Genomic DNA, 27875 nt, shown 5'->3' on the forward strand with positions numbered 1-27875 from the left:
TTTTTCCATCCGGTAGGATTAGTGACAAGCCACGGCAACCCCAGCAGGGTTGGCGCGTTGGGGACTGTGCCGAGTCCGCCACGATGCGGCAGGGCCCAGCCAGCTGCTGTCGTTACTACAGACAACAGCTGTCCATCTAGCGCCCAGAAACCGTGGCTCAGCTCCGTGTGGCCCACACGGCAGGCTCGCCGTCCCGAGTTCACACACTTGCTGGCAGGCCCAGGAGTGGCTGCTGTACCCGCGGGACGACCACCCCAGTCCGGAGGAAAGGGAGGACATGGTTGCTGCAGTCTCCTCTGCAGGGAACATCCCTGTGACCCCTGCCAGGGCTGCCTGTGGGTCTCCCGGGTGCAGAACGCGGCCTCCGCTGATGTCTCTGCTCGTCAGATCGCTGGACACGGCCTGATGCCCGAGGCCACCCCTGGGGCGGTGTGATCCCACCAGCCTGAGGATGAGGTGGGGGTGAAGGCCGAGCAGGGGAAGGGGTGATGTGCCTCCTGCGACGGAATCTGACCCATTTTCCCCCAGAGGGGCGCATCACTGGGGTCAGGCCTTTGCAAGTGCCCACTGCTCCTAAACTAGTCCCTTCCAAATGACTCCCAAAGCTGCCCCCTCTACACCCCACCATCTCCCTGCACCTTCTGTAGAGGGGCCAGCCCTCCATCTGCAGGCAAGCTCCTTGCAGCTCAGACCACATGGTCATGCCTACACTCCAACTTTTCCAGACACCTCCAGACAGTGGGGCTAATGAAACTCGTCCTTCAGGGCCACCCTCATGCACGAGCCCCTTCTAATACCTAATTTCGTATTATTTTGAAAAGATGCCCTAAATTGTATATGCTTCAGTCTTCCGAAGACCTGGGTCTGCTCCTGAGCTCTGCCCTGGGAGACTCCCGGGCCTCTCACCGGAGGAGAGTCCAGAAAGGGGAGGGGACGCCAGGCTGACAGAGGGGTGGGGGGCCTAGATGCTCCCACAGCAGGCTTTCTGGCTCCTTGCTTTTGCAGGACACCTGGGTTCCCGTTTGGCCACTAACTGTGTGACCCAAGTCATTTCCCCTCTCTGGCCTCAGTCTGCTCCTCTGTAAACAGCAGAGTGGGACAAGAGGGATTCTAGCACTTGAACACTGACCACCGATTAGGACCCCGTGGGGGGTGGCCTGGCTGACCACCTGCTCGCAGGGCATCGGGGTTCACTGCAGCCTGTTCACCAGCGTCATAAAAGGGCATGGCCCGCTGAGAAAAGGGCCTGGGTCTGGGAATCACGCCCACCCTAGGGGTGGCCTAATTCCACTGCTGGAGTGGGGGGCCCAGAGAGAGAACAGAATGGCCCTTCCCTGGTTGGGGACAGAGCTAAGTCATGCCTCCTCTTTACTTCTGAACTGGGGATCCACCCAAGTCAGAGAGAGAGAGACCTGCATCACTATCTAACTGGTCTCCCCTAAAATGGGGCCTGAGTTCCTGTTGAAAGCCCAGTGCTTACTCTTTATTCAGCGGAACCTAATCCTGGTCCCTGTGGCGAAGGCTGAAGCTGCAGGGGCGGATGCCCCCTGGGAGTTCACTCTTCTCTTGTGGGCGTGGGTGATGGAGTTAGATCTGGGTTCAAATCGCAGCCCTCTTGCTTCTTGGCTGTGTGGCCTTGGGCAAACGACTCAGTCTCTCTGAGCCGCAGTTTATCTTCAAAACAGGGAAACTATTACCTACCTCATCGGACTATTCTAAGGGTTAAATGAGATAATGTGTGTGATGCTGCCTGGCACTCGGTAGTGCCTTGTGACCACTTGTTACTACTATTACGCTCTCTACTCTTCAGAAGGGGGAAAACTCAGGTGCTGCTGCCCTGGGGCTCCTGGGAAGCTGACAGGGGCAAGGCAAGGGGTGAAGGGGAGATGGAGGTCTTAGCAGGGGGAACTACCTGTCTGCCAGGGCACTGGGAGGCCCAGACACCTGGGTCCCGCGTGGCTTCGTGGGGTGAGCAGCGGAAATGAAAGCCCCGCCCCTTTCCATCCTCCCTCACCCGGGTGGGATGCCCTATCGGGAGGCCTGGAGCCCAAGGGTGAGCCTGGGGCCCTGGAAGAGGCCTTAGTGGCCGATGGAGTAGGCCCCCGAATCCGTGGACTGCTTCTCCTCGGTGGTCTGGTCGCTGGGGCACACTGGGTGGGCCGAGGCAGTGACCTTCAGCATTGTCTCGTCCACCTGCAAGCAGAAGGGCAGGCATTATCATCCTCTGAGCGTCATCGTGCTCATTATCAGGGAGCTCCAGCAAGTCTGTGTGACCCCAGCAGTCTTTCCATGAACCTCATGGGCCAACAGAAACCTGAGCTAACCCATAGCTGTCCCGCCCCAGAAATGGAGAGGGGACAGTGAGTGGATGGGGGTGTTGGCAGTGATGAGCCTCAGAGCCCCCACAGAGCCCATTCTTGGCCGAATCCCTCTCTTCTGGACCCCCAATTGCACTGAGGTCCCATGAACTCCCCTTAAGAAGCCCCGAAAAGGGGGAGCCACTGAGAGCCCCCTGGGGTCTAGTGTCCCTCCCTGCCCTATCCCTTTACCTCTCGTGCCCCACCCCAACCCTCCCCTCCAGCTCACCTCCTCAAACTTTTTGGCTTTGTACTGGTCGGCCCCCTTGAGGAAGTTGAGCAGGATGATGTCACAGAGGACAGTCCCCTGGAGGAGAAGAGGCAGAGCGGGCTCAGTGTGGCAGGAAGCAGCAGGCTCAGGTGGCTGTGGAGTGGCCCTGGCAGTGGGCAGGACCGCCCTCAGGCAGACAGCAGGCCAGGGGTTGGGGTGAGTCCTCCAAAGACACCTGACTGATGTTTCCACTTGGAAAAACATCCAGGGGCTTTGCAGAATGTCTTCATCACCCACCTCTCCAGCTCTTGGCAGTGACCGCAGACCAAAATGCAGAGAGAGGACTTAGTGGGATTAGCAGAGGGTGAGGGGGAAAAGTCCCTGGGAGCAGGGCTCTGTTCCTTTGGCCTGTGGAACCCTGGAGTCTCCTCCCTCACTTTCATGGTGGGGAGCAGGAACTTTATACCAGGTGGAGCCTCTTGCAAATGGGGAGGCTGCTGTGGGAGGGCTTTGCAGAATGTCTTCATCACCCACCTCTCCAATGAGCTCTCCGTGACTAGAGACGTTCACTCAAGGACTGACCCAGCAGGGAGGCAGCGAGGGAGACTGAGGCACCTGGCCAGAGGTCAGGCTTTCCATTCTAGGCAGAGGCAGGGCTTACCTGGGCCACTCCCCGTTCCCCCCCCCCCCCAAGCCCCGGCCCCCAGCTGGGGCCCCACCTTGATTGGTCTCCTGTCTGAGCCTGGAGGGGCTGAACTCACCACTCCCACAGACGTGAAGGCTGCCACAGAGCTGATGATGGTGGGGATGATGTTGAACTTGCCAGCCTGCAAGCAGAAAGACCAAGGCAGGTGGGCAGAGGGTCCAGCACGAGGTCCTGAGGCTTGAGGCTGAATGTGGACTCCCAGCCCGAGAGACCGTGGAGTGGAGGGTTCTTGGTAGACCAGGAGGCCCCAGCCCTTGACTGCAGCGGTGAAGAGACTAGAGATGTGACTCACTAAGGCTCTCAGAGCTGGTCAGTGGCAGGAACTTGCCCCCCGGGAGGAGGCTCTTGAGGGCCCAAGACTGGTCTGGGTTTCCTCCCCTGTCCTCCCCCTGATCTGCCCGGCCCAAGGACTCACGTTCCCGTACACCAGCACGTCAAAGCGGATGCCAAAAGCCTTCAGGAGTGTGCGGTACTCACTGCCATTCTCCATCTTGTAGTACTTGGCAAACCTGGAAGCCAGACGTGGAAGGTGGGTCCCACCGTGGGCTCCTACCTGAAGCTTCAAGGTCCTCTAGAGCCTACAACCCTCACTTACGGAGCAACTCTTACTGATGGTTTGCTGGACACCTGCCACAGTCCTCCCTGTGCGGTTAGCTGACCCTCTGTGCAGACATCATCCTGGGGGCTTGTTACCAAGGCAGATTCCCAGCCCCACCCTGAACCTGTGGAACCCGCATCTCTGTGGGTAGGGCCCAGGACTCTGCCTTTTAAGTAATTTCCCTAGATGATTCTGATGTGTGCAAAAGTCTGAGTCTTGCTGGACTCCAAGCTTCTTCGGTTTTATTTGTCTGGGTATCCCTGGGCCTGGCTCACTGCAGAAGCTCCCCTCCCCTTGGCTTCTCAGCCTGCTTGGGTTCAAAGCCTGGCTCTGTCACTTACTAGCTGTGCAACCTTGGGCCAGTTACGTAACCTCTCTGAGATCCAATTGCCGCTTTTATTACTGGGAATAATATCGAAGTCCTGCTTCACAGCGGTGTTGTGAGCATTGAGTGAAAGCGCACACACCAGTGATCTAGAGCAGTGCCTGGAACACAGTAAGCACCCAGGGAATGCGTGCTGGTATTGGCTGTTATTATTGCTGAAGAAATACATTCACATTTATAGAGCAGTTTTAAAAAGCCCCGCGGGATAGGGATGTGACTGCTCTGTTTTTCAAGTGAGGCTCTGAGGAGGTTAAGAGACTTGTCCAGGGTCACCCAGCTGGCTGAGACTCAATACTAGAGTTGCCCAAGACTGTGTCTAAAGCCAGTGCATCACCCCTACGGCCCTGCCCATCGTAGGCAAAACTCTAGTATCAGCAAAGTGTAATTTCTTGGGGCTACCATGGACCCGCAGGGGTGACAGGATCCCAGGAGCATGCGAGGGTTAAGTGAGATGATGCGGAAAAGGGGCTCAGAAAGCTCCGTAACTCTGTGGGGTTGCCATGGATCTTATTTGGTGCCAGCTGTCTCCCCTTCAGTGTTTCCGATGATCCCCAGATCCCCAGGCTTCTCCCACAGAGATGGGAGTCTGGGGAACTCCTTCCCGGAAGGTGTCCAAGTGTTCTGTGACTGTGACGCCCCTCCCAGGGCTATTTGCATTTGAGCCCGCATGGCAGGGAGAGGGCAATGCTCAGCCCAAGGGCACAGATAGCAGAAGGGAAGAGTCATCGAAACTCATAGGGTCAGCCATTGTCTGCTCTGGCTGTGTGAATGCTGGAGGCAGGCAGAAACGAGTCTAAATCCTGGCTCCACCCCTTGCTGGCAGTGGGGCCTTCTATGTGACTCAGAACAGCCTCACGGCTCACGTCTCTGACCTGGGGGTGCTCATGCCCTCCCCCCCGCACCCCCCCCCCCCGCCGCCACAGGTCTGTTGGTGAGAGGGGTAAACACTGAGACCCACCCTTTGAGATGGGCCCTGTCGAGATCCCGGGGTTGGGCCTTCTGCCTGTCCCTCCGCACCGGTTCTCTGCCCGCCCTTCTCCGCAAGGCCTGGGAGCCTGGTCTGCAGACCCTGCCTCCACCAAGCTCCCTGCCCTCTGGCTCCCGGTGGGCTCAGCAGTGGGAGGCATCCAGGGGCCATCAGAGGGTGGGAATGGAAGAAGAGTTTAACTGGGTCAGGAAAGAGTCCGGGCTGCACGTTTTCATGCCTGCCCGTCCCTGGGCATGGCTGGAGCCTGTGTGCTCACGTGGTGCACCTGCGGCCCCAGGCTGAAAAGCTAAGGCCAAAAGCTAGTCAGTGAGGGAAAGGTTCCCCGGGGAGTCCGACCTGGGAAGGTGTGTCCCGTGGCCTTTGCAGCCAAAGGGGGAGGCAGGGGAGGCAGGATGATCTTGAGACTGAGACCCAGAGCAAAAATGGGAGTGGCCCCAGGAAGAAGACTGAAAGAAACCCAACTACCTATGCCAAAGAAGCAAAGACCTGGAGGACAAGGAGAGAGGGGAGAGGCTGGCCTAGCTTTAAAGATGTGGTAAGTTATGGTCTGGGTGGCGGCGGCAGAGGGTTTCACAGACCAAGGCAGAATGGAGTGGGCCGGGCTGCACCAGCAGGGGGACCCATTTTACAGATGGGGAGACGGAGAAGAAGGTAACTTGCCCGAGCCGGGATTCCAGTCTCTGCTCTTAACCGTGAACCTGCTGTCTCTGGGCTCCAGGTGGCCAGTAAGGAGCCAGATCTCAAAGCCCTTCTGTATTCTGTGTTCTGTTCGCATCATTGGAGAACTCAGGTTCCCTGTCTGGGAGATGTGGTACCTGATGTCCTCGGGGACCGGGCAGGGGCGGGGAGGGGGGTCACAGATGTTTGGGGCAGGGCAGAGGCCAGGACTGTGCTCCTGAAGTCTGCATTCCGGCCCGAGGCTGCAGCCACAAAAAACGTTCTCACCTCGCCTCGGAGAACAAAAAGTCAGCATCCTGGGCACTGCGTTCAAAGCGAAAGCTGGCTAAATTTATCTCGGGAAGGAATGTGAAGGAACAGGGAGAAAAACCAAAGCGGACTTGGTTTTTCTCCAGCACCTGCCTTCCAAGAGGCAATAAGTATGATAAGATCATTATCTCACCAACCACCCACCCTCGGAGGAGGGTTGGCAGGGACTGGTTCTCTTCCTGGGAGGGAGGGAGGAGGCAGAACGGCGCCCGGGGAGGGAGGGCCCTGGCTGCAGGAGGGAAGGTCCTGGGAGTCCTGACTACTGCGTTCAAGGGTGGCCCGTGGCACTGGGGTTTGGGTTATCTTTTCTCTTGGCACACGGCTGGACTATGCTGCCCACCCCCTTGCAGTGAGCTAGGTGGGGCCCTTGACTAGTAATGTGAATGGAAGTGAGGTCTGGCACCTGTGGGCTGAGGTGTGTCAGAGCCATGTGCCTTGTTCAGCCCCCACCCCCGTCCTCATGGCCACTTGCTCAGGAGCTAGGGGTGAACTCAGGCCCTGGGGGAGCCTGATTCAATAGGTGACAGGAGCCCCTGAGCCCAGGGGGTTGTTTGTTACAGCAGCTAGCGATATTTACCCTGTTACAAACACCCCTGATTTTCTAGCTGAGGGAACCTGGGGTTCAGGGAGAAGTTCTCTACCAAAGGATGACGAGTGAGTTAAAATTGGGGAGTTTTTCAAGATTAGCCCGCAAGAGGGCAATTCCCAATGATGACACATTCCTAGGCTTATTCCATCTAAGAGTCTTGGAGGTCTGGGTGTGGTTCTGTTATCTTTAATTAGCTTTTCCACCCTGCACCAGTGAAGCCTCTCTGAGCTTTCTGCCTCAACTGAGCAGTGAGAATAGAAAGAGCCATGGGGAGGATGGATGAGATAATGTTAACATACAAGAAGTCCCTAAAGCTTGTCCCTTTTCTTTCTTTTCCTAGGATCACGATAAATGAAAGAATATCTACGTTCCCCTGGGCCACTACAGTCTCCTGCATCCTAGAGAGAATCCCATCAGCGGTAAGAAGAGCCAGCACACACCGAGGGCTTACTATGTGCCCAGCACTGCGCCACGTGCTTTACACTTTCTTTTAAGACCCAGCCCCATGGAATTGAGTTCTATTGTCCTTCCCATTCTACAGGTGAGGAACCAGGATCACACAGATTAAGCAATTTGTCTAAGGTCCCCAAACCCAGCAGTCAGTAACCGAACCTGGGATTCAGACTCAGGCAGTTCCCGTGCCAGAGTTCACACTCTGAGCCAGTATTCTTTCTAGACTGTTCTTTTTTGTTGCCTGATTTCTATTAGGTCGCGGCTGATTTCTTTCAGTTCTCCAGCTGGGGGCCCTCCTGCATTGGCAAGGCAGGTCTCGACACCCAGCGTCATCGGCTGGGAGTAGAACAGAAGAGCCATGGAGTGTGGGAAGAAGGATTCCCTAGCCTCCTCCACTGAAAAGGAGATGGACGGCCATCCCTGATTTCTCCCAAATCCCCTGATTCCTACCTCTCCAGCTTTGGTTTTCTTGGCTGGGAAATGCAGTCGGCGAGAACAACACCACCAATACCCTCCCGGCCCAGCACCTTCCTGACCTGTTGGAAGAAGCCCCTCCGGGCCATGCAGTTCAAGTGCCAGCCACACCACTCCGCCCACTTTCTTGTTTCCTGAACACATCCCACAGACGCAGACTTCTTGCCTGTGCCCATGCTGTTCCTCTCTCCCCTCCTTCCCACCTTGCAAACTCCTATTCAGCCATCAGGGCCCAGCAGGTATTTAGAGCACACCTACCCTATGCCAGGCACTGTGCTAGGCCCCGCTGACACCTTGGCAACAAGCTCTGCTCTCATCAGAGGGAGAGAAATATGAATAACCACACACTCCCATAAATAGCTAAAATCTGACGTAAGGGCTGGAGAAGAGAGAGCACCATTCGAAGAGCACATTTAGTGAAGACAATCTGACCTAGGCTGCGAGTCAAGGAAGGCTTCGTGTAAAGTGACGTTAGAGCTGAGGCCTGAGGGATGGAAGGTTGACAGGTGCGAAGGCCAGAGGTGGGGGCCGCTTTCCCGGCTGCGGAAGCGACGAGCCCTCTCCTGAGAAAGGACATAGTGTCTCTGAAGAAGCTGCAGGAGCTTGGTGGGCTGGAGACTGGGACAGGCGGAAACGGCTGGGTCCACGTGGTCCTGCCACTGCCCACATCTCTTCCCAGTTCCACGTTCAGGGACTTCACACACAGCTTGAAATTGACAAGAGAGGTATATTTACACCAGGGAAATTGGTGACCACCATGAATCAGGTGTTTCCTTTGTCTGTTTCCTTTTTCTCCAGAGCCCGTTTATCAGTGTGCGGGGAAGCTGTCAAATCCCCCTGGCGGCGGCTGCTGGAGGAGGAGCTTTGGAATGAGACAGTCCTGGGCTTGAACCGTGGCTCCAGATTAGCTTACATAAGCCGAGGGAAAGTCCTTCGCTTCCCGGAGCCTCCGTCTCCCCAGATGTGAAATGGGGGTACTAGCAAGAGCAGCAGGCTTGCGCCGGAGGATTCCATGAGCTGCTGGCTGTGAGGCTCTGAGCTTTCGGTGCATGCCGCCTGGTGCTCATCGGGCTGGAGAGAAGCCTGGCGGGTGGCTATAAAAGTTCCTGGGCCTGCCAGGGGCACAGCTGGGATCTGAACTCCAATGCCCACGCCCGCTGCTCCCCTGAGAGACGAGCCAGAAAGGGGACTTCAGGGTGGCCTCGGTGAGCAGGGACGTATGAAGCTGGTGCCTCCTGAGGAGAGGCCGCATGGCCCGGACGGTGGGGATGCACCGAGGAGGAGAGAAGGGCGCCTGCCGCCTGCAGCCGCTGAGCCGAGGAGGGGCAGGGACCCCCCGGGGTGGAGGGTCACAGGGCAGGCCCGGAGCTTCTCTGATAGGGCCAGCTGTGGGCAGCGGTGGAAGGAGGGCGGAGAGCCCCTGGCGTGCCCACCACTCTCCACTGCTGACCTCCACGGGCTGCCTGCCTGCCTCCCTTCCTCTCTGGTTAACGTGGGGCTTTGGGGAACGGGGACACTGGAGAGGCCAGAGGGCAGGCAGACGGCCGGTATATGGCCCACTGCTTCCCTGCGTGGCTGGGGCTCTCTCCGTGGTTGTGCTGCTCTATATGACTGTCGCTCGTGTCAGGGACCCCAGCTCTCGGCCAGGCTCCCGTTCCTCCCTGGGGCTGGGGCTGGCGGTGGGAATGGCTTCCCACGCTGTTAGGCTCTGAGTGTCTCCACTCCCACGCTGAGTGAGTTTCTTCACAAACGCCGGCTGAGAGGGCTTTCCCACGAGGACCCTGCCGGGGATACCTGTGCTGTGACTGGACAGGACAAGCCCAACGCGGCACCGAATCCAACAAGCGGAGGCCTGACAGGGCTGAGACACTTGTGTGTGTGTGTGTGTGTGTACACGTGATCCCTCGTGCCACGGGCAGCAGCAGATAAAGAATGAGTAAGTACAAACATCAGTTACCATAATAAATCATTTGTCAGATGTGCTTCAGCAGGGCAGCGTGGAAGCTACGTTCCAGTGTGACAGGTCTATAAATAATAGTGCACGCTTCAGCGGCCTGTTTCCAAAGCCTCCCCCAGACACCCACCTGCACTCCTTCAGACTTTCAGAGCTTGAAGGGACCTGAGCACCTTGAAACAGCCCATTTCACAGAGGAGGAAACTGAGGCCCACGGAGGGGCCGAGACTTGCTGAAAATCACACTGAGCATTCGTGGCGAGGCCTCAACCACAGCCTGTGGGCCTCCTGACGTGCAGCCTGGGCTCTCTCTGCTTCACCTTTGCTTCATCTTAAGATGAATAATTAATTATTCTCGGCTTGCTCCAGCACAAAATATTTTTCGTATAAATATTTTGTTACTTGGGTGCAGGTTTATCATTTCCACGTGATCATAGGAACTGGTCTCGTTCGTGTTTGTGCCTGCCAGAATCTGGCATTGGAGGAGATCTCCAGAGCCCTCCCCTTGTTAGCCGCAGGAGGTGTGCTGCCGCTGCCTGGACCCCCCACAGAGAGAGGAAACTCGGAGCAGCCCAATTGCAGCCTTGGGAGGCTCCGGCGTGCAGGAACGCTTCTCCACGCCGGGCTGACATTTGCCGTAGTCGGCAGTCCATAAACATCTGTTGAATGGAGAAGGGTTTGATCACAATGTACGAATCCCTTGGAAGCTCTCAGACATCTGTTTAGCAACGATCCCATAGAGTGATGGAAATTCTTTCCTAAAGCAGGGACACGTAACTGTTACAGGAAAAATAGCAACAAACTCGCGGGATCCAGGTTGGACTTGTGAGGGAAAACTTGGGCCTGGGATTTGAGTGTCTGAGTGAAGGAAGTGGTGTTCTCTGCGAAGCTTTTGCCTGGTGAGAAGTGATTTTGCCAGCTGAAATACACTTTTACAGTTGATTTTATACTGACAGGAAAATATCTCCTGGCAGACTCATTGCATGGGGGCGGGGCAACGTCCTTGGAGCAGGCTGGGACTCCTTCCCTTAGAGAAGACCCCGAGCCATGTTTACTTACGAATATTCTGGGAACCTAATCAGCTTCAGGGGCCGATTTAAGCAGTGGTTGGTTGTTGACCTTTTTAAACAGATTTCTGTTAGTTCATCTTGAATGAGGCAGGAAAAGATCAATGGACATGGAGCTGGAAGATGTACCTGACAGCCAGGTGGCTAGCTGTTTGTTCCTGGGAGTAGCCTTTTTGGCCTCAGCTTCCTTGTCTGTAAAGTGGGGGGTAACTATACCGGTCCTATAGGATACTTGTGGTCACCAGCAGAGGTTCCAGAGGCTGCTGGAATTTGAAATCCAAATAGTGCTGTGCGGCCCTGGGCAGATAACGAAACCTCTGAGTGTTAGGTTTCCAGCTATAAAATTCTCTCTTCAGAGTTGACAAGATAATCCACAAAGAGCACCTGCTAAGTCCCTGGCTCACTGGTAAGCGCTCGATGAGGGTTAGCCGCTGTTTTCTGCCAATAAAGTTGGTTGCTGTGAGGACAGGCTAGACATTAAAATTATAGAAGGCTGTATAAATTCAGGATCTCTCTAATGGTCTCTCCTTCCACTTGAACCTAAACAAAGGGGAAAATGGATCATGGCGAAGGCAAGCAAAATACACTCCCGTCAGCCGGGCCTTCAGGCGTCTCTGTGGAGATGATGGAAAATGGCTGCTTTTTAAACACATATTCTATGGCTTTTGGAAGGAGAAAAATCCAGATTGCAGAAAGAACGATCAAAGCCAAGGGCGCACTTTCGATTCCGTCTCTGTCAATTGGCCTAAGATCTTGCTGATCTGCACGTTTCTGCATGGGAAGCAGAGCAGGCGCCAAATTTCCGAGCTCCAGGAAAGCTGTTGTGGGTACATTTCCAACACGAAACCATCACTAGAAACACCTCTGGCATGAGGAACATCTAGCAGCTGAACAAGTGTTTTCTGTCCCAGACACCAAGACAGGAAATCCAAAACTGCCTTGCCTTTTCATAGCAAAGCTGCCTCGGGAGCGCTCCGAGGAGAAATACGAATCCGACGTCGCAAGACGCACCGTTTTTGCTTCTGTCCATCGTTACCGCCTTCACTGCTGGGCCTGTCTCTCCCGCTCGCTTCTTTGTTGCAAACGCTCTGACGATGTGACGGTGGAAGGTGTGCTAGAAGCAGCAGCCTACAGATGGACCCGGTCCCCGGGTTTGAGTCCCGACGTCCCTCTTACTTAAGCTGTATAATCTTGGGCAAGTCTCAGTCTTTTTGAGCCTACTATGGGGGTGTGGGCGTGAGCTGTGAATCCTGTCAAAATAGGCGCGAAAAGGCTTTGCAAACTTAACCTTAGGGGCTCTCAATCTGAGGTCTGGGGATGGGCTTTTAAAGATCTTCAGAGTCCCGGAATTTTATGCCTCATAAACGCAGAGAAAAAGCGCTAGAGGGAAGCCCGCCCAACTATCCAAGATGTTAACTTCCTATAAGGGGAGAAAGGCTGGAGGAAGGAAAGGGATTCTCCACATCATCACGCCTATGTATCAGGATCGCTTGGATTTATTACTCTGAGGATGTATTTATATCGTTTTTTGTAGAAATAAGATATATATATATATATATACATATATTTTTTACAAAGAAAATGCATGCAGAACTGCTCATGTGTATGAATATGTGCACTTACTGGGCATTTGGTCCATGAGTTCATCCGGGGGATATAAGGGTTAGAGACCTCCAAGAGTGCATAAAGGAAACCCCTGGTCCGCGCTCCTGCCTTCCCCACCCTGCCCTGGGCTGCCTCCCCTGGCGGCTCCTGTCCCCACAGCGGTATCTCTGGGTCCCACCAACTGCTTCCTGCCCTCGCCCCTTCAGACCAATGTCCTGTTGCTGGTCCCAGGCCCTGCGCTATCCTTCGTGGTTTCCCTACACCCTGCCCACACCTTTGAAACAGTCCGTTTATTAAACTCTCCTCACATCACCCAGTCTGCGCGTGCTGTTTCCTGCTGGGACCCTGACTGCTACGGTATTTTCAATCGGTCTTTGTACCATCTCTGCCCACATACTCACATGCACTCGCATACATTCACACACATGCTCACACACACACGCACACACACACACACAGGCCCCGCTCAGGCACACTCACCCACAGATTCATGCTCATCCCCTAACAAACACACCCGCTCACTCAAAGACACAGTACTCACATCCCCCAGCACCTTGGGGGTTGTAGCTCCCTGGTTAAAATCCTGCGCCGGTGAACTGAGGGTCCCCCCGCGATGCGAGAACTCGGCCCTTGTCTACACCCCCCTGCTGCTGGGGTCCCTGGTGACTCTTGCCAGTTCTTACTTTTTAGAAATGCTGTCCTTTGCCCACTACTAATCCGGATGGACCCACCAATGCCACATCTCAATGTACTTGGAGAGAGGCTTCATAAAAGTACCAAATTAAAGTGGCTTCTGGAGAGGTCAGCCATACAGAATAGATATAGGAGTGAAAACAAAATCTTTCCACCAAGTTTCAGGTAGGGACAGATGGCAACTTCAGGAGATCACACAAATAAAGATTAATTTAGGTGGACGGCACCAGGTAATTTGGATGGAAGTTGAAGGGAGACACATTCTGGCTCAATGCAAGGTCACCTTTCCAATAATTGGAGCTGTCAGTGAGGGACAGGCCATTTTGTGAAGCAGACCCATGTTTGGGGCCATGTCACAGCAAGACTGATGTAGCTAGAGCCAGGACAAATGACCTCGAAGGCTCCTTAGGATGTCTCTGTAACCTTGGGCAAGTCACTTCCCCTCTGAAATTTCTGCTTCCTCATCGGTGAAATGGCCACCTCAGCCTAGGGGTATCCCAGGGATCCTCGGTGGCTACAAATTCTCTAAATCTCTGATCTTACAGGCAAAGAGCTGCAAGAAGCGGCGTGTGGGGGGGCCTTTGGAAAGGAGCTGTACAAGTAATTAGTGATGGAAATGAGAATCTCTAGCTGCCTCTTCCCTGAGTGTGCAGATTAAAACAAGGCTGACTCTTGGCTGAATGTTTGCATTTCCTCCAGAGCAAATGGCAACAGCAGGACATTTAAAAAAACTCTGGCCTCTGTTAGAGAAGAAGTAGCAGACAAATCTGTTTGGGACACAAAAGGCCAGACCCTGAATTGTGCCTCCAGCAGCCGCTAGTCCTTTAGCCTCCGTGGACCTCAGGTTCTTCGTTTTTAAGTGACGGAAGCATCAGCCACATGGGCATGTTTTTTTGAGGATTCACAAATATGAATGTCCCCAGCCTTCCTGGCTGCGTGGAAATCATCCAAGAAAATGTGTTTGCGTCCAGGCCCCCACGCCTACGGGCTGGGTGACCTGGGGAAACTTGCTTCATTCCGCCAAGTCTTTGTTTTCTCATCTGTGAAGTGGGGGACTGTGGCATCTACTTCACAGAGCGGGTAAGGAACAACGGGCCAAAGCACGTGAAACACTCGGCACCCACAGTGGTGAGTATGGTGCCCACAGATGAGGAGGTTTGTGGGATCCGAAGGACTACCATTATTAGAAACAGCAGTGCCGAACCTGGCTGTGATCTTTATTCTCTGTGGCCTCTCCAACGTGGGCGCTTAGCTCAGCCTCGGGGGTCCATGTGGTGCCAGTAGCTTGAAGGCAATACGAGGTGGTGGGTGGGCACCCAGGGGAGGGAACTGAGGGGGCTTGGGCGGAGCCCTCTGCTCGTCATGGCTGCCAGATGCCCCCCCATGCCATCGCTCTGGAAATTCTTTTAAACTACGGGGGGGTTGGGCGCCTGGGTGGCTCAGTCGGTTAAGCGACTGCCTTCGGCTCAGGTCATGATCCTGGAGTCCCGGGATCGAGTCCCGCATCGGGCTCCCTGCTCAGCGGGGAGTCTGCTTCTCCCTCTGACCCTCCCTCCTCCCTCTCATGCTCTCTGTCTCTCATTCTCTCTGTCTCAAATAAATAAATAAATAAATAAATAAATAAATAAATAAATAAACTACAGGGGGGTCAAAATGAGCAGCTTTGTCCCTTCCTACTCTGGCCTGGGGGTCTTTGGTGAGGGGGTTAGTTATCTGGGCCCACACCTCTCATAGGTCCCTGGGGGTTAGGCTCAGGGATCCTCGGATCTGTCTGCCCAAATACAACCTAAGCTGATTTGGGACCAGGTCCACCTCACATTCTGCCGTGTGGGGTGGGGGTGAGGGGGGCCCAGGAAGGGGAGTCGGGGTGGAGGGGCAGCTGAAGCACAATGCACTGGAGATCGAGAACTCCACACCATTGCTTCTTTAGATCAAAGAGCTTGTTCTAAAACTGTGGCACCCACGGTAGGGGTCTTCATCAGACTTCACATTCTTCATAAGCTCTCCTGCCAGGTAAGTTATTTGGGAAATTGAAGAATTCCCACTGGCCACAGGGAAGTTATGAAGATGAAAACTTTGCATTTTAGATCCTGAGAACTTTATTAATATGTTGCTATTTTAAGCCACCATACAAATATCCTTTGTATTGATTTCTGTGTGATGTACCCACTGAATAAATATGCCAATTTCTGCCAGGGAGCCGAACAGTATTTTTAACCTACTTTAAAATATGTGTTGTTTCCTATGGTTTTTTAAAGTTTGGAGTTGATTATGAAAGCACTTTCGATTTTAAAAAATTCTTCTCTCCAGAGAATATACATATATATTTTAAACTATTAAATATAAAGTGTAATGGGACGTAGTTTCAGATGTAGTTTTAAAATTACAAATAAAGGTAAGAAAAAGGTGAAATGATTATTGTTTTGCTTATGTCTGCCATTATATTGGAAAACACCACCACCACAAAGAAAGTTCGAGTAACAATTCTTTGGATAGATAACTGAAGTATATTCTTATGTGTACTTTTTTTTTCCTGATCACTGCCTATTTAGCCAATGTTTCCTGTTTAGTGTATAGCACTGTTGTATGTAACCAGGGCCCCACCAGAAACTTCCGGGTCTTCAAAAATTAGGGGCAAAACAAAACAGAGAGCTGAAGCTTTTCACACCTTGGCCAATAGGATCCTCAAGATAATGGTACTATGGCCATTTCATAGACGGGGAAATTAGGATGGGAGAAGACCAAGGGCTTGCTCAGTTTCAGCTGGTTCCAGATAGTTAACCCCAGGTTCTTTTTCCTTTTCTTCAAGATGGGGCTGATGGGAGGGGGCATCAGGGAGAGATTCCTTATGGCTCAAGGCCATTGGGGATATAAACTAGATGATATTTAGAGACTGGTTTGAGCTCTTGGTTGGAATAGCAAGGGATCACTGATGATCACTGTGGTTGTTATTTGTGACTCAGATGAAACTTCCTGGTTATGAACAGAAAGACAAACTTCCCATCTTGTAAACTGGCTTTGTGGATTGAGAAACCTTAGAAAATGCAGGCCCCGGAGAAGGGCTGCCTGGGCGTCCCTTAGGCTCAGGACAGCTCCAGAGCCAGAGCTAAGAAGGGCTCAGAATCACAGCACACGCATTCTGGGAGACCTTGGTCTCGTGCTCGCACCGCTGACATGGCCTGTCCATCTCCTGGGGACGGCGACAGTTAGCCCTTCCTGGCTTTGAGCCAACACCTGATGGGGGTGCATGGGGTCTTTTCTTCCCGACATGCGTGGCTGCTGGAGGTGTGACTCTTTAGAACAGCCCCTGCTTCCTCCTCCCGAGGTCCCAGGAGACCGGGGATTACCTGAAGTTGTAGCCTGGGGAGACGCTGCTCTTCTCCGAGACGCTGTCGAGCCGGGTGAAGGAGTATTTGGGGATGCACTGGTCCCAGGCCCTGTCCAGGTCACACACCCAGCCGATCTTAATGCCTAGGACTCCGCCCTGTGCAAAGGGGCCACATATGAGGAGGAAGGGCTGTCTCCGCCGCCTGCCAGGGTGGGGGCTGGGGGTCGTGACACACAGACACGTGATTCTTCCTATTGGCACTCGTAGCTTAGTAAACAAAGTACTGCAGTCAGGGGCGTGGACCTTTGGGTCTCTAGATCCTGCTTTTGTCTTGCGTCTCTTAGCAGCAATCCAGGATCCACTTTCCCGTTGTGTGGGCTTTTTCAGAGCTCTAAGGTCAAGTGTGAAGGCGGGAATGGGAGACCGAGGCTTGGCGGGAAGGGTGAGGGAGGCACGGCCCCTCAGGACAGGGGAGGGAGCCCGCGGTGAGCACAGAGCCCGTTGCAGGCCTGGCGTGCTTCCACTAGGTGGCGCTGCTGCCTCGCCCCTGCTCCGCCTTCCCGGTATTTCCACCCTCCGCCTGCCAAGGGGCCCCGGGTGTTTCGTTAGGTCCTCACCGTGCTGGCCAGCTTGGCAAAATCCTGCCCTGCAAACTTGACCACATCCCCCACCCGCAAGATGGGGCAGAAGGGGGCCTTGTCAGGGTGGAAGCGGCACGTCTTCATGTCGGCGGCTGTCAGGTTGGGAAGGAGGTTTCCCCTGCGGAGGGGGAGAGGAGAGAACAAGGCCCAGGGCTGGTGTGAAGACAGGCATGCACAAACGTCTCCGGCCTTCTCCAGCCCAGGCAGGAGGATCCGGGACCTGATGTCTTGGATACTCGCGGGCTCCGTCTCCTCCGTTCCTGCATCTTCCCTGCAACTCCTATCCCCCTCTCTCTCTATCAGGGTTGAGTGTGTTCGTGTCCAATATCTCCCAGCTCCCAGGCTGGGGGTCCCAGGGGGCAGGAGTCAGGCCTGAGTTCTCTCAGCACCTCCGTGGTGCCTGGCATTGTGCTTTGTACATGCCTGATGCCCACTGAGGACCTGCCGAGTGAAGGAGTCAATGAACTCCTAACTAACTAGTCAAAAAGTAGTTGACTTGGGCTTGACGTGGGAGGAAAGAAGTGGGATGGGCCCCTTGGGCCCTGACCTTTGAAGGTATCTGGATTCCAGGCTCAGGCTGAACTTGTCCCTCATCTGCCTCAAGCAGAACTCCCATCTGGGTTCCGAGCCCTAAGGCGGGAGGCTGGCAAAGAGATTGGCTCCAGAGCCCACCTAATGCTTGCTGGTCAAGGCCAGCTGGGAGATTGGGGCTAGGAGTCCCAGGGAGATGGGCAGAGGGTGAGAAAGTGTGGAGAACCATGTGGACAGGATTCTCCACCCCCCTGAAAATGAGCTGGCAGGGTGGGGTGGGTGCCCTGCTTTCTGCTTTAGGGAGGGAGCTGGGACTCACTTCTCAAAGTTGAAGAGGGGGAAACGGATGCTGTTCTTGATGAAAATAGTAAAGTTCTCGGCTTCCATCATGACAGGCCTGTGGGTGAGAACAAGGGGGCCTTAGCTTCTTGGGAAGAGGAAGAGGAAACACGGGGCTTTTGCCCCAGGGACCACTTTTCTCGGGGGACGTTTCCCACGGGGCACCTGGTCATGGCCTCTCTGGGGCTCTAGGGACAGAGGGAGGGGGGTGGCAGGTGAGGCGGGGGAAAGGTGCCATCCTGAGGCCACTTCCCCCCCAGAAGTGGATACTACTAGGGGAACCCAGGAGATGCAGGCTCGGAGATGCAGAGCTCCCCCTGATGCCCACTAAGGGCAGGCTCGGAGATGCAGAGCTCCCCCTATTGGCAAAGGAGAGCTGGGGCAGGGTCCTCACATTTCCACTGTGTCCACCTCGGTGGGGCACCAGCCCTGGATCTCACAGGTCCGGAGCACAGAGCTGTAGTTCACACAGCGGCCGGTGAGGATCCCTGCCAGGGGGAGCCACACATGCTGGGTGCCTGCCTGGCACCCCCACCCCACCTCTCATCAGGGACCACCCCCCCATTCAGGGACCCCACAGGGGAGGGGACGAACAGGCAGGGCAGGGGAGGTGGAGCCGGGGTACAGGAGTCCTGCCGAGCTCTCGCCCTCGGCTCCTCCTGAGCCCTAGATCAAGCTAAGGGGAGGTGACAGCCTTCCTCTGACACGTTCTGGGCCCAGCCACCCTGAGGGCCCTGTTCTCTTTGTTCCCAGGGCACACCGTGCTCTTCCTTGCCTCTCAGTCTTTGCTGTAGCTGTTCCTTCTGCCTAGAATGTTCTTTTAAACCCCTTCTATCCTGCCAACTCCTTCCCATCTTTCAGGGCCCATCTAAAATGTCCCTGCCTCGGGGCGCCTGGGTGGCTCAGTTGGTTAAGCGACTGCCTTTGGCTCAGGTCATGATCCTGGAGTCCCGGGATCGAGTCCCGCATCGGGCTCCCTGCTCAGCGGGGAGTCTGCTTCTCCCTCTGACCCTCCTCCCTCTCATGCTCTCTGTCTCTCATTCTCTCTCAAATAAATAAATAAAATCTTAAAAAAATAAAAAATAAAAAATAAAATGTCCCTGCCTCTAGGAAGCCATGGGGGGCCCCCTACCTGGAACGGATCCCTCTCCCTTCCACAGCGCCCACTGCCCCCCCTTGACAGCACTTGCTGCCTCATGCAGGCCTGTTCCCTGGGCTTCAAGCTCCTCCGGGGGCGGCCCCCACCAGGTCTGACACCAGCCAGCATCTTAAGTGCTGGCAGAATGGCGAGGAACAGGCCAATGCCCACTCTCTCCGCCATGGGGGCTGTGCTGTCTTCCAGGGTCCCAAGAACACCCTGGGGTTGTAAGGGGGTGGGGAAGGGCTGCACTCACCCCCACCCGGGAAGCGCTGAGGCCCGCACTGGCTGTCTGATACACAGCGGTACTTCTCCTCGCTCTGTGGGGAGACACGTCTGCAGGTGGGTGTAGGACCCTGCGCTGGGCCTGGATGAGCCCTTTGGCTCCCAATGCGCTCCCAATGCTTCCCCCTAACCAGGGGCCTTGGGAAGGCGGAGGTCTTGAGACATAGCTCCAAGGCTGGAGCTCAACCTCTGCATATACCCACGCCCCTCCCTGCCACCGCTCCCCACCCCCCAACGTTTTCTTCCTTGACCTGCTTCATACAACCTCCCTCCCTCCCCTCACCTCTGGGCAGAATCCTTGCATCTGGTTTTCAGTGACTATCATCTTGGTGATGATGACAAAGACAGAGGTGCCCTTGGCAGGAGAAGGGAGAGAAAAAAAAAATGCACCAGTACCAATCCCCATTCTACAGGTGGGGAAACTAAGATGTGGGCTAAGAGATCTGGCCAAGGTCACAGGGCTAATAAAGGGCAGAGGTGGGTCCAAGTCAAGTCCAACCACCCACCTAGCTTCTCTTGCTCCCTCCGTGTGTTGTGTTGATCACAGGATGAGTGTGGCAGAGCCTACCCTACTGTCCTGATGCCTAGTGCTGCACTCTGGAGGGCACCCCCACCCCCTCCCTGGCACCTCCCAACCGCTGGGGAGGGGTTTCTCTGATCACTAATGCCACACACCCTGGTTTGGGGATCAGATCTCATTGGCACCCTCCTTGCCTTGCCCCAGCATCTGGGCATCTATACGTGGCCCTGGGGTAGGGGAACCATACCTGGGGTGGGGTCACATAATCAGACACGTCCATGACTCTGTTGGCATAGCGTCCAAAGCCCTTCACCTTGGTGACGACCGAGGACTCAATGGCTGTGTCCCGCACCTGGTAAGCCTTCTCGTGCAAGAAAACCCACCTGGGCAGGAGAGCAGGGATGGAGAGCAAGAGAGGAGGGTCTAGGCCCATCAGAGAGAGGCCGGGAGAAGTTTCCTTCCCCAACACTAGACCGCATGGAGTGTCCGGTCAGGGGAAGTCCTGTGCTGGAGGGGAGGGACCTCGTCCTGGGTTGGCTTAGAGTGGTTTTTTCCCCATCTTTCCCATTTCCCGCTTCAGGACCATTTGTAGACTTTTCCCCCTAACCGCCCCCCCATCATGAAATTTTAAAAGTATAGATATTAACTTATGTGCTGTATGTATATTTGTGTTTTACACATAAGAGTGAGATTTTTTTTTAATCCCTCAAGAACAAATTTTCACCCCCTTGAGGGTGACATCGCCCCTTTGCCAGTGCGAAGTCATTCCCGCTGACCAGGAGACCACCTCTTTGACAGGCAACTGGAAAAAGGAGGGACAAAGCATCCTAAGCCTCTGACCCTGAGCATCCCAGGCTTTGCTCATGGGTGTATCCTAAGTGCCGGCACATAGTAGGTGTTCAGTAAACAAGTCAGTGAAGACATTTGGGAGCTGGGTGCTTGGAGGAGTCTCCATCTGTGCAGGCGCCAGATGAGAAGGGCAGAGGAGGAAGGTTGGGGCAGCAGCTGAGCCTTTCCCTGGCAGGTAGGAGCTGGATTAAGCAGGGAGAGGCCGCAAATCTTATTCCTTGGATTGTGCTGCCACCCAGTGGACATTTACCTGTACTGCCTTCTTCCCGCGGCCAGGATGAGGGAGGGCCCCCTTCTCCTTCCACCCCGACGTCCCTCCCCGGACTCTGGCAGCTTTCCCCAGCAGCAAGAAGAGGCTGCAGGCAACTCTTCTCTCTGCAGTTCTGTGAGGTGCCCGCCTTTCTCATCACAGCCCTCAAGGCTCGACCCACTCTCCGCCTCAATAGCAGGCTTCCAGCCTGCGGCCCGCCCTATCTGTGCCCCACCGCACACTGGCAGGCAGATGCTATCACTGTCCCCATTGCACGGATGAAAAAAGGTCATCAAATGCATTTGGAAAATGCCGCACACACTCTTATTTTTGGAGAAACGCTGGTGACATCTTGTAGATCGGGGAGTGCGCTTTTGGAAATGCTGGATTAGGGTCATTTTCTGCCGGCTAACCAGGGAGGCTAACACAGGATGAGCGGGAGGAAGGGACTGGAGACGGTGTAGTGCAGAGAACACAAAGCTGGGGGCGCGCTAGGCTGGGAAGCTGATCTGACGACTTTATAAGGCGGGAGTTGGGACTTCAAGCCTGGGAGCTTTCCAACCCCAGAAAGTTGTCCAAGAGTGGACTGCTGTGGGAGGTGGTGAGTTCCACATGCCTGGGAAGACTTAAGGAGATGCGTTCAGGTGGGGGTGGTTGGATTGGATGACCTCTGGGGTCCCCATGGAGGGGAACAGCTCCCGGGGCATGCTGGGGGGTCATAGTCACCTGTGGGATGGGCACCTGCCCGTCAGGTTTGTGCTCACACAGGCTGACATTTGCAAGAGACTCTTTGCTCAGTTTTCAGGGAGGGGGCTGGGAGTTATCCCCATCGTGGGGCTTCCCTCACGCACTTGAATTCCAAATGTGAATGCTCTCTCGAGTGGGACGGGAAGGGTGGAGCGCTGGTGGACGGCTCCTAATCTGTCCCTGGTTTTATTGTTGCTGCTGGATAGCAGGCGGTGTCCTGAGGAAGGCACCGTTAGGAGGGGTCACAGGTTTGTAGAAGGCTCTTACGAACACCTGGCCTGTGTGGACGTTTGTGGTGCTATGTGCTTTCCTTTCCTAGCACCTCTCTCTTTTTTTTTTTTTTTGGAAGGGGAGGGGTTTCATCAAGTCTCATAAGGAAGTATGGGTCTCACAGAAATGTCATCCACCACCTTATGTCCAAATGAGTATTATCAGCTCATGGGTGGGGGCCCCGCGCAGTGGAGGGAGTGAGGCCGAGGGCCCAGATCTCCCTGCTCCCAACTGAGCGCACCTCTGTCCCGAGTAGAAGCCACAGTTGCAATACGCCCTCTAGAGCCTCAGTGTGCCCGGCCACAGAATGGACACATCTCTGAGTGGTGATCTAATGACATGGTTTCCTAAGGCCCCCTACCCTATTCTTAAAGTCCAGGAACATTTGCAGATGAGAAGCGGGGTTCAGATTATTATTATCTAACCAACACAGCCCGCTGAGTGCTCTATGTGGTAAGGGTGCATGGAGTCCTTACCATGACCCTGTGAGAACCCTTTATTGCTCTCCTTATGTTACAGATAAGGAAACAGAGGCACAGAGTGCTGTGCTAACTCGCCAAGCCGGTAGGTGGGTTCCAACCCGGGCAGACTGCTCAGAACCAACTTACACCCTGAACGGGATCCTGGTCCCGGTGCTGCTGGTCCTGCCGGTCACTAGGGGAACATCTGCAGCCTTGGGAAAGTCTCAGGGGGAAGGGCCCTAGGGCTTGGAAGAACAATTAACCTATCTCTCTCCTCACCTTTCTCCTCCTTCAAGGCTCCTTCTTGTGCCCAGTGGGTTGGAGAGGCCACATCAGAATTCTCTGAGTTAAATAATAAGCGGAAGAATTTCAGTGGCCCCTTGGGGCCCAAGGACGTCATCAGGGCAGCTCAAAATAAGGGGATGCTTCATTTCCAGAACAGAGGGGCTGAGTCTGTCTCTAGAGGCCAGGGCTGAGGAGATGGGGCAGGACTAAGCCTTCAATTCTTGGCATTTACTCTGCTGCTCTGACTTATTTTTTTTTCTCGTGTTCCTGGTTTATTATTTATAGAGTGGAAGGCGGGTGGCAGCTCCTTGGCAGGTGGGATGTACAGGAAGGAGGCTAGAGCAGGATCCCGGCACCCTTCTGTCCACCCCCAAGGAGTCAGGGAGGAGGCCGGGGAGTGGGCGTGGGGAGTGTGTGCTCTGTGCGCCAGGAGGAGAGGGGTCTCTGAGGAAGGTGTGAGCTGGATGGCGGGGAAGGGGGAGGTGTGTTGGGGGATCTAGGAAATGACAATTGTTGCCCTCTATTAGTGGGTCTCCCGTTTCAGGCAAGGCACTTGACGTGATAGTTCTCCTTGCTGTAATTCCCTGGGGTAGGCATTCCTAAACTCATTTCCCAGATACTAGGACTGAGACTTAGAGACGTAAGGTGACCTGTCCAAGCCCCACTCCTAGTTGGTGTCACAGTGAGGCTTCTAACAAGGGGGTTCTTGTTCCACGGTCTCCCCATCATGGAGCTGCAGAGAGGGGTGGGGGAGACAAGAGTGACACTCTTCTCTGCATCTGTAAGGTGGGTTCCAACAGGTCTTCCACCATACTTGTCACCTAGTGTCCCACAGGAAGACTCAGGGGGGATGCCTCAGGGTGCTATCCTAGGCTGAAATGATGGGGTGGTGGGTCAAGAAGGTGGAATTCCAGGCCCTTCTCTTTAAACTAAAACAGCTCCCCTGTTTAACCACTTTATGTATTGAGCTTCTTCATGAGATTCAAAGTGAGGCTTGGGGCACCTGGGTGGCTCATTTGGTTGGGCACCCGACTCTAGATTTTGGCTCAAGTCATGATCTCAGGGTCGTGGGATTGAGCCCCACATCAGGCTCCATGCTCAGTGTAGAGTCTGCTTGTCCCTCTCCCTCTGCTGCTCCCCCTGCTCTCTCTCTCCCTCTCACTCTCAAATAAATAAGTAAATAAATAAATAAGATCTTTTAAAAAAAGATTCAAAATGAGGCTGAATATTATGAACCAAATGGGACACCTGTGCAAATCGTGAGTCTGTGGATCAGGCTTTGCAGGGGGAGGAAGGGATGGGGAGAGCAGGGCTGTGAGGGGTCCAAGGCACCACCAGCTACCACAGGTCCTTCTGATGATGGAGCATCAGATGGCTGGGAGTGCCCCTCTTCTGGTTTGCAGGGAGGTAGCTTCCTTCCAGGAGGCTCTGCAAATTAGCTCAGGCTGTGGAACAGCCAGCACTTCTGGAAACTCAGTCCCCAGGGATCTCCTGTGTCTTCCGCAGCCATAGGATCCCCAAAAGAGATTGGCTCTTAGGAAGTCCCACCCCACAGAGGAGACTGGGGATTGCCACCTGGGCCCTGGGAAAGCCATGTGAGAAACACCACTGGTGTCTTTATGCACCTGGGTGGGTAACGGACACCAGGGATGAAGTGGTGTCAACTCCAGACAAGCAGCTGAGGCTGGAGCAGGGGTGAGAGCACATGTGGAGACAATTAGCTGGCATGCTGCAGTAAATGCATAAGAGAAACGGTTGGCTCATGTTACATGTGTCCTAGTAAGATCCTGCATCTGGTCTACCTCGCAGGGATACTATGGAAGAGATTCAAGTGCTAGTTAGATGTTAATATTACAGTGTTAAAAATCCTTTCAAATTCTACTGAGTCTAGGCCACCATCATCTCTCTCAATATACTGCACTGCCCTCTCCAATCACTGCATCCACTCCCACCCACTCCAATCCCTTGGTGAATTAGCCAGAGTGATCTTCCCAGCTCAGATCTCATTGTCTGTCTCCCCCCGCCCCTGCCCCCAGACACACACACACACATACATAGAATTCCCATCCATTGCCCCTGTGTAAAAAACGAAAGCTCTGAGGGTGTCTGAGGTCTGGCTGGGTGTGATCCCACCCCCATCTTACAACCACCCTCACCTTTGCTCCCTCTGCTCTAGCCATAGAGACCTTCTTTTCTTCTCCTCATTTGCCTGGCTCTTTCCCTTCGCAGAGCTGGGTTTCTCTGCCCGAACCCTCTTTCTTCCCTTTTTTCTCCTGGATTGTTCTTACTCATCCTTCAGATCTTGGCTTGGGCATCATATCTCCAGAAAACCTTCTCTTAGCTCCCCGACCAGGTCAAATGCCTCCATACTAGCAGCTCTCCTAGCACTGTACACCTCTTATTCAAATCTTGAGCCGCAGTTGCAATTTTACATTTGTTTGTGGAGATTGTTTGATTAATGTGCATCTCTTGCATCGTAACCTCCATGAGGGTGAGGGCCCTGTCTGCTTTTGCCCATGTTCTATGCTTGGTGCACAATGCCTGGCATGAAGAAATGCTTGATAAATTCCTGCTAAATTAAAGACAATGGATTCATGAAGTCCTGATGGTGCCTGGGCTCATGTGCACAGAGATGGGGCTCAGGCCAGGGGGCTGGGCTACAGACTAGACAGATGTAAATGGAAGGAGCAGCTCCGTGGGGAGCTGTCAGGCTGGGAGATGGATGGGGTTGGATATCAAGACGCCAAAGAGCCTCTCATGCTTGTTTCTGCAGGCCGGGCTCCAGCACTGAGGATCAGAGCATCAGATCATATCACAATGAAGGAGAGACAGGGGCAGCGGGAGAGCAGAGCAGGCTGGTCCAGGAGCCACTGTCTGCCCTCCATCAACCTCCCGCCTGGAGCCAACAGAGCCAGGGATGTGCTGAGGCAGCTTTTGGACTCACCTGGACCGCCATACCGTTTCGTGGGTATAAACAGTGAGAGCATCGCATGGACATGTGAACATGGAACATTTAAGAACCAACTTTGAGGGCGCCTGGGTGGCTCAGTTGGTTAAGCGACTGCCTTCGGCTCAGGTCATGATCCTGGAGTCCCGGGATCGAGTCCCGCATCGGGGTCCCTGCTCAGCAGGGAGTCTGCTTCTCCCTCTGACCCTCCTCCCTCTCACGCTCTCTGTCTCTCATTCTCTCTCTCGCAAATAAATAAAATCTTAAAAAAAAAAAAAAAAAGAACCAACTTTGAGCCAGCCTCTGGACGTGCAGACACGGAACATTTGCAAACACCATACCTCACAAAACCTCGAAGTTGGAAGTAAGCTTCGAGGCCATTTTCCTACCCCAAAGCTTGAATCCCTTCTCTGATATCCCTGAGAGGAGTACTGGAAGTACAGCCTTGCCTACAGCAGCCACAGAAATGAGTCCTACTGGCTCCCACAAAGCATGCAAAGGAAAAAAAAATCCCTTAATCCACGCCTGCCCAATTTTCCACGCACACGCTCACACACTATTCCGACCTTTCAGGCAAGGAGGCCCACGCACATGCAGCTCCAGCCCACACGCACACTGGATGTCTCTTTGACTTGAATTAACTCATGACAGTTGTCCGTGGCTTGTCGTTTCTCATACACAGAGCTATTGTCTCAGGCAACAGCATGAGACCAGAGACCCGCACACCAGGAAAGAAAACTCTAGAGGTTTCTGCCTGTCATTTCTGGTGCCCACCAGTGGGTGCAAATGACCACAAGAAGGACGGAACCATTGTCTGCTCCATGGCCCTTGGTGCATATGTGTGTGTGTGTTGGGGGTGGTGGTGGATGCTTCTAAAGGTGGGAGCTGAGAGGGGGTGTTCGGATCACTGGCTCTTAATCAACTCCTGGGATGGGTTATATGGTACAAAGTCAGTAGCACTAGAGAATTTATGCTTTCTGGCAAAGCAGTGTGTTTCCGGATTCACGAGGAGGGCCCCTGGATCGTGTGCAGAAAAGCCACCTTTCCCCTGAGCAACTCTTCCATTGAGTTATTTGTGCCCGTGTCTCTCCCCCTCCCCAAGGCGCAGACACCCTGCTTTGTCCTACCCTCCAAGAACAAGGGCTTCTCCCCTTACCCTGTTCTCTCACCGTCTCCTCAAGCCAGGAGGGGAATCCCTCCTTCCAAAGCGGTCCAGTTCTCTCCTTCCCACCCCACCATCGACCTGATCAACCCATCACTGTCTCCCTCATGTCAGTGCCGTCCCTTCCCCTTTCCTGTGCTCCCTCATCTTTGTGAGACCCCAAAGCACTGGCTGAGGAGAATGGGAAGATGTGAGGGTGGTGTGTTCTCTGGTGGGAGCAGGAAAGAAGGGAGAGGGGAGATGGTCACTTGGGACCTCTCCTGGTGGAGGGTGGCACCAGGGCAAGAACCCCACTCCTTGGGGTGTGTGCCTAGAAAGCACTCTCTGACTCCAGAGCATTCACTGGGGAAAAGAACTAATCTGGGGACCAGATCCCTGATGGGGGTGGCAGAGTCCAGTCCTTGGACTCCAGAGTAGAGACTGTTTCCTCCAAGAGAGGAGCAGGTCAGGCAGCTGGACAGCAACACTGAGGGGACACCAGGCAGCCCTCCCCTGCTATGACCCGAAGGGCCACAGGACTCACCCCACGAAGTAGGAGATGATCAAAAGCTGGACTGCCCGGTTGATGACCCCAATGGTCCAGCTCTTCACAACCACCGACTTGGTGGTCTCGTAGGTGAAGAAATCTGACACGCAGTTCATGCTGAGAGAGCATTCAGGGGCCACTCAGAAGGGACCCAGTGGTGGCCTCAGGGGGGAGAGGTCCTCGGGACAGGGAGAAAGAGATCAAAGCCTGGAGGGGACAGCTTGGAGGGGCTTGAGGAATGGGGAGCCTGTTCCTTTGAGTCAGGCAACCCTAGCTCAGTGCCCAGGCTCCCTCTGCCCTTAACACTCTGGGCTGCTAAGAGTCCAAGGCCAGGGCGGGGGACCCCCTTTTTGTTCGTCTCCACCCCACTCCCCTGTGATGTCACGGCAGGGGTGGGGTCTCCAATCCCCGGCTCCTGATTGCTTGGGATGCAGCTGGCTAGGGCCCTCTGGGACTAATGTTTTATCTGCACTCTGTCTACCCTTTCTGTTCCGTTCTCTCGTACTGCATCTTCTTCCCTGCTCACCAGC

General features: G+C 54.4%; 1 protein-coding gene and 1 long non-coding RNA gene across 2 annotated transcripts; one reads left to right on the plus strand and one right to left on the minus strand.

Annotated features, from left to right (window-relative positions):
* Positions 1–1991: 1991 nt before the first annotated feature.
* Positions 1992–27461, minus strand: P2RX3 (purinergic receptor P2X 3). Its single transcript, XM_021684842.1, has 12 exons — positions 27343–27461; positions 20096–20231; positions 19612–19683; positions 19300–19363; positions 18300–18393; positions 17886–17963; positions 17012–17153; positions 16414–16550; positions 3690–3783; positions 3330–3395; positions 2587–2664; positions 1992–2193 (listed from the first exon to the last, which is right to left on the minus strand). The coding sequence occupies exons 1-12, from the start codon at positions 27459–27461 to the stop codon at positions 2080–2082; spliced, it is 1194 nt and encodes a 397-aa protein (XP_021540517.1). The 3' UTR covers positions 1992–2079.
* Positions 5764–8567, plus strand: LOC110575813. Its single transcript, XR_002480040.1, has 3 exons — positions 5764–5780; positions 7162–7240; positions 8547–8567. It is a non-coding gene; the product is annotated as an uncharacterized LOC110575813 (long non-coding RNA).
* Positions 27462–27875: the final 414 nt, after the last annotated feature.

Source organism: Neomonachus schauinslandi, chromosome 11 (assembly GCF_002201575.2).
Source record: "Neomonachus schauinslandi chromosome 11, ASM220157v2, whole genome shotgun sequence".
Lineage (NCBI taxonomy): Eukaryota > Metazoa > Chordata > Mammalia > Carnivora > Phocidae > Neomonachus > Neomonachus schauinslandi.

What these genes read in the sequence shown, in the direction of transcription:
- P2RX3 (XM_021684842.1), bottom strand. Translation starts at nt 27,461, where the DNA reads ATGAACTGCGTGTCAGATTTCTTCACCTACGAGACCACCAAGTCGGTG. An exon ending in TTGCCAAGCTGGCCAGCACG is followed by an intron (nt 16,551 to 17,011) that starts GTGAGGACCTAA and finishes CCCTTTGCACAG; the next exon opens with GGCGGAGTCCTAGGCATTAA. An exon ending in AAGCCAAAAAGTTTGAGGAG is followed by an intron (nt 2,194 to 2,586) that starts GTGAGCTGGAGG and finishes TTCTGCTTGCAG; the next exon opens with GTGGACGAGACAATGCTGAA.